General features: G+C 45.0%; 1 protein-coding gene across 1 annotated transcript in view; it reads left to right on the forward strand.

Moving 5' to 3' along the window:
• Positions 1-6611, forward strand: part of ANO3 (anoctamin 3) — a 539488-nt gene that overhangs the window by 324511 nt on the left and 208366 nt on the right. The window contains exon 4 of the mRNA XM_019519487.1: positions 6210-6346. Coding sequence (XP_019375032.1) covers positions 6210-6346 — 137 coding nt within the window. The remainder of the gene's footprint in view (positions 1-6209; positions 6347-6611) is intronic.

The following is a 6611-nucleotide window of genomic DNA, read 5'->3' on the forward strand; positions in this document are numbered from 1 at the left end:
TTCAATTTTCTATGAGCCTATTACAGGCATGCTAAATGCAACACATACCACTCCCTTTGTTCACCTGTCTTCCCACTATTTATTTGTGTCACTCTGGTATTACTTCCAAATGATAAACATTTATATTATGATGGTAGAAAAGGTCTCAGTGAAATGTTCATTATGTAAATTACTTAGAGGAAGTTAATTCTCATCATCATAACAATCAGGAGGTGCATTTATTTGTTCAGGGAATTGCTCCCATAGTTCTATTGTGGCTTATGGCAGGATAAGGAGTTACTGGGTGCTCATTATACATAACTTTAATGTGAATTGTTACTTTCTTAAATACTGTATTTACTCAAATACAAGATGAAACTTTTCTCCCAATCAGCTCCTTGTCTTCTATTCGCATAGCATATAAGGAAACCTCCTTAAATGCACTGTCTATCATTAAACTGCTGCCAAAAGCAGCATGTACTCAGTAATGGAAACTAGGGCTGTGCAAAGCTTCAGGTGCTGATTCGATTTGAAGAAGATTCAGCTCAATTAAACTGAATTGAATCAGGAGACCAATAAAAGGTTTGAATCAATTTGAAGCTCTCCAAATCAATTCAGGGAGCTTTGGTGATTCAGGAACTTCCTGCTTTCCACTGCAGGGAGCTGGACCTGGACTCAATGTTGGTAGGTAGGGGCTGGAGGAGGGGGGATGGGACCATGAGGGTACCCCTGCCAGGCCCCATCCCCTGCCTAGTCCCCCAGCTCCCTTAAGCACCCCACATCCCCCACCCACTCTCCCATCCCTCTTGATAGCTACTCAGCCCCAGCTCCTGGTTCTTTAAAAAAAACAAACAAAAAAAGTCCCGCACTCACCAGCTGCTGCAGCAGCTATGAGAGCTTCCGGGGGCTTATGGCAGAGCACCCTTACACAGCATGGGGCAGTGGGGTGCAGTGGGGATCCTCTTCTTTTTCAGTCACAGCAAGTTTATCCATTACATATATTTCTACTTCCTATTTATTCCCACAGCTGAGCTGTGCCTTTCATTCCCATTTCCAATAATTCCTGTTTCTTCACCAGCCTTAAATGTCTGGCAAACTTCCCAAATGGGGCCCCAGACAGTTCACCCAGAATCACTCTGTCACCCACTCTCCCAGCCTGGTACATATGATTAGTGTGGCGTCATCCATAATGGGGTGGAGCTGAGCCATGTTGACTTGTGCCTCATCTACATATAAATTTTTGGAGGATCCCAAGACTCAATACAAGAACACCCAGTCCCAGACATGAGTGGGGGCGAATTAGCACATGGAGTGTTTGTTGGGGGTAACTGGAGTACACCACATACTAAGCAGTGGTGCACTATGGAGTCACCATGGATTGAAATGCTGTTGACTGCTGAGGCAAACCCAATGAACTATATGGTAAATCATGAGCAGGGATCTGGTTTTTCTGCTCACCGTGGGAAAAGAAGGACTTGCTCCTTTTAAGAAGACAGAATTTCCCCTTTTAATGAGAAAAATACTTTAAAGGAGGAAAACACACATTTTCTTTCTCCTTTGAAGGAGAAAAATGTGGGAAACTATGCATTTCCCCTTGCAAGTAGGTAAGGGGCTGATTGGGGCTGGGGGGGAGCAGGAGGAGGGCAATCAGAGGCAGATGGTGCCTTGTGCATGTGTGCACACACAGATGTACATGACAGCCAGGCAGAATAGAGAGCAGCTCCCACAGCTTCCTCCAGGTAAGTCTTGGGGTGAAGCAGACTGAGGCCCCAACAGTGAGGGAAGGAAGGAGTAGGGCAGGGCTGGGGCTGGGGGTGCTGTCCAGCCAGGTGATGTGTGGAGCCTGGGGTCAGGGCAGGAATGCAGGAAGAGTGGGAGGGAACCAATGGCTCATCCAGCCTGCAGCAGGGGGATGGCTCCCTGCCACTGTGTGCACTTTCATGGAAGGATGCATCAGGGGTACAAATCCCCCCCACCCCGGAGATTTGTGTGCAGGGCTGGGTGTATGTGGGCTTCCTTATGAGTGCTTGGGGCTCTCAGCCCTGCTGCCCTCCTCCCAGGGCTTCCTCAGCAGAGTGGGGTGGGGAGGCTACTTTTGGGAGCAGTGTAATGATAGACAATGTATTTAATGAGGTTTCCTTATATACTATGTGAATATAAGATCAGGTTCCACTCTGGTCATGCTGCTCAACGCAGGGGTGGTGGGGAGAGCCAGGCTCTGCTCTGCTCCAGCCATGGCAGCTGCCACCTCCTGCAGGACTTGGGGCAAGGTAGACTGTGTGTTAGGGAGTGAGGGGCAAGGCAGGACCAGGGGGCTGGAGGTCAGGACTAAGAGGCACCAGCAGGTCCAGGGTCAGGAGTGAGGGGCAATGGCATGGGCAGGGGCAGATCACCGTTATATCAGGGCTGCTCAGCAACACAAAGCAGTAGCAGGGGACAGCTCAAGCTGGACCCACATCCTGGTGAATGAAGGGGGCAGGGGTAGTTCCAATTTTCTATGATAAAAAAAACAAAATCAAATGCCAAAATATATAGGTATTTAGACCTTTTTTATTATAATGATTGAGGCACTGGTAAGCTCTCAAATTCTTTAAATGATAAATATATATCAATAAAACATTGTGTTCATCTGATACTTTTATATATCTAGTGGCATTTCATTTTAATTAGAGAAAAATGCAGATTTGGGATTTCTTAAAGAATTTGCAATTTTTCAGCATAGAAAACCAGGACCCTTGATCATGAGTCTTTTAGCTTTGGACTAGTATCATGCATAGTTTGTACTACATATGAGTAGATACAAAAGTGCTGCTCAAAAAGTTTGTTTATGGAGTTCCTCCCTGTGCTAAAATTTGCATTAGTTTCAAAAAAGGTAAAATGCACCAATTCTGGATAGTATATGGGTACCTATAGCGGTCTGCCCATACGCAAACTACTACAAGTATGTTATTTCAAGGACAGTGTTTTGAAATTTGCTTTGCACTTTAATGTGCTCAGGGAGAGCAGGTTCTAGCAGTAAGGAGAGGGAAGGAACTGCCGTGGTAAGAAGTTGGGGGCAGAGGTCAAGCAAGCTACCTGCCCCCCTCCCAATTTATTTTACCCTGCTATAACAGCAGGAGGGGGGCAAATTCAAGGCAAACTTCCAATAATTAGATTCTGCACCTGGAAAATTCTAGCAAATTTATACATTTTCCATATATAGAATCTGTTTATTGGAGGGGTCATTTTATGATCAGGATTGTCTTATATTCAAGTAAATACAGTAAATATATTGTGAATAAAGCACCTTATTCAGTAGTGCATCTAACAGTTTGTAGGTTGCCAATTAATTCTAATTGTTTTCTTGTAATATTTGCTATGGAGAATTTAATTGCTCAATTGAACAATTACATGAAAATACTATATTATTACAGCTGGGTTTTGAAGCATACAGAATTCAGGAAATTCAAGATTATGGTTCCCACAGCAACCATGACTCGTTTTTTGGCATATATTTATGGTTTAGAATGACTGGGTTAAATGCTGTTCCCAGTTACTCTGAATTTCCCATGTTGATATGAAAGCTGAGATGAGAACTTGGCTTATTATATTTGGTAGTAGCTTTCATGTCTTAAAATGTCTCTTTATTTGCAATATGGCTTCATTACAGTTTCCATGGGAACACTTTTTCCATTTTCATTTAAAGGTAGAAATTTTGGGAAAGTGGGGCTTTCATAACATGCATGAATTGAAATCAGTCATAATAAAGTGAATGGAGGAGATGTTATATATGATTCTTTAAGTGATCTGGGTGCTATATAGTGTTCATATTACCCCTCTGGGGTGTACAGAGTAGGGGCATAATGGGGAAAGGCATATCAGGCTATAGGGAAGACTTCCACTCTTCAGTGTATTAGCTCTCAGGGCTAGGAACAAAAGTTGCACATAAACCAGTTTAAGTGAGCAGAAACTAGTTTAAACCTGTAACATAACATAAGTTCAGTGCACATAAACCAGTTTCAAAATGGCCAAAACCAGTTTGAGATAAGCCTGGTTGAATGTAGTATCAGACTTAGTTGATTGAGGTCAAACCACTTTATGAAACTTCTATCCCAGACCCCTTCCTGGTTTAAGTTAAAACAGAGTCCCTCAGTATCCCAGCATTCTCTGCAGCCCTGGGCTTGACCATGCTCTCTTCTCTAGTGGAGCAGGGCTGGTCCTGCCCCTCTGCTCCCTAGCTGGAGCAGGGGTGGAGGCATGGCCAGATGCTGGCTCCCTAGGGCAAAGGGGACAGGGAAGAGGTTTATTCCCCTCTGTCCCAGCAGAGCATGGACCCTGGCTGGGGTGCAGCCACCTGTGCCAGGGTCCCCCACCTGCCTCGCTGCTGCAGGAGTGGGGAAGCAGCCAGGTGCTGGCTGGCATGGCTCCCTGAGGTGAAGGGGGCAGGGAGGAGGTTTATTCCTCACCTCTCCCCCTGGAACCCTAGACAGGGTCTGCCTGGCTGGGCCAGAGAAGTCCCTGTCAGGCATATCCCCGCATTGCTGCTGGAGCAGCAGGGGGTGTGGCCAGCCCTAGCAGTAGCCTTAACTAAAATGGCCAGGGAGGATGTTTAATTCCCCACTCCCTGTCTCACAAGCACCAACCTGAGCTGGGATCTCCCTGGTGCTCACTGCTGCAGTGGCAGTGGCAGGGGCAGGGGCAGGGGTGTAGCCAGATTCTGGCCAGTATGGCCCCTTGAGGCAAAATGGGCAGGAAGGGGATTTATTCCCCCCTTCACTCCCTCTTCCCCCTCTTCCCCCTGGGGACAGCAGCCAGGGTCTGCTAGCCCTGACCACCCACCTCTTCTGATCACTCCATGTGTAGTGGAATAAGACCCCTCCCTGCCCCCTTTACCAGATGCCCCACACAGTCTGCAGCAGCTCTGCCTACCTCACTTTCACCCACAGTGTAGCTCCCAGGACACCATCACAGGGTCCCTCCCCCATCACCACTACAGCGGCAGGGACAGGGGTGTGGCCAGAGGCCAGCTGACATGGTCCCCTTAGGTGAAGAGGGTAGGGAGGGGGCCCCTTTACATCAGGGGGCCACACTGGCTGGCATTTGGCCACGCCCCCTCCCCTGCTGCTGCAGCAGTGAGGAGGGAGTGTCAGGCAGACCCCGGCTCAGGTCTCTTCTGGTAGGACAGGGAGTAGGGAATTAAACCCCCTCCCTGGTCAGTTCACTTGAGGCTACTACCAGGGCTGGCCACACCCCTCCTCTCCCCCCAGCATAGCTTCTCTGCAGCTGGGGGCATACTCTAACCTCTCCTCCCCCTGCTTCTAGCCTGAGCCTGCATTTCCTGAGTCAAAAGTGAATGTCTGTTCACTTGAAAATTGGTTCAACCTATGCAGGCTAAACTAACCTGCAAAGATTGAATTAATTCAGGCTCTAGCTTTCTGAATGTCTGTCCTTAGCCCTGAAGATATGTGGGTCCTGGGTAATCAGATATGCATGCTTAGGAAGAGATCCTAATAAAGAATTATCATAATAAAGAAACTTCTTTAGCCTGATGAAGGGTTTTTGAACCCGAAAGCTTGCTTAAGAATTGTTCTCCAACTATTTACTTGGTCTAATAAAAGATATCAGTCACCCAAAGAATCTTGTCTGCCTAATAAAGAATTGAGCACTTCCTAGAGCATGCCAGATGTTTTTAACTACAACTGATGTGTTGTTGAAGGAGCTAAATATCCCTTAACAATTGAAGAAACTAATTACAAAATCAGTAACATTATACCCATTTTACAGATGGGGAAGGAGGTATAAAATTTTAAATATGTCTAACATTGTGTAGCAGTTATACAGTAGAGTCCATACAGCCCAGTTCAGTGCCAAACTTATAAAAACATATATATATGATGTACGTGTGTACCAAATTGGAAGTTTCAAGTCCAAAGTATTGTTATGGAAATGCACAAGGTCATCTGAATAATTTAATTTTTAAGCAGCTTTTTTTTAAATATCCTGATTTTTTGCATGGACTGACCCAATGTAGTAGACCAGATTTTGGTAAGTTTTGTAATAAAAAGAAACCACATCTACATTGTGAGGTAATCCTGACAAAACTTCAGATCAAAAGCCTATTATCAGTAAAGGTACAGGAAGGTAGGTACTTATAAGGAATGTTCCATCTCATCCAGACCTATAATATTACTTCTAGTATGTCTCTACAATAATCTCCAGTAAGCCTATCTTTTATTTTGTTTTTCCCTCAGATATAGGAAAAGACAAAGACACATATACAGATGATTCAGAACATGGGAATTATGATACTCGTACAGATCAGTCACTACTTATTCAAAACAAGCTTATCAGACAGAAACCAGAACCTCGGATTAAGTCATCTTTGAAGGTAATGGACTGTAGAATTTTATTAAATTGTATCAATTGTCATTATGTGCTTGAGTTACTTAAAATACATTGGTTCACTTTAAAGAAACATTTAGATTATATCTTGATATTTAAATAAATAAAGTTGAGAGATCTCCTGAAGAATTAAAGGCAACACTGATATCAAAAACTAAAGTTACAAATGTGCAGAAGAAATAACGCCAAGTGTGTTTCCAGGCAGAGGTGACCTGAGCAGGGTGCGGGGCCCGGGGCAAATCAGCCCATGC

This window comes from Gavialis gangeticus, unplaced genomic scaffold (assembly GCF_001723915.1).
Source record: "Gavialis gangeticus isolate Ggan-Ray unplaced genomic scaffold, GavGan_comp1, whole genome shotgun sequence".
Lineage (NCBI taxonomy): Eukaryota > Metazoa > Chordata > Crocodylia > Gavialidae > Gavialis > Gavialis gangeticus.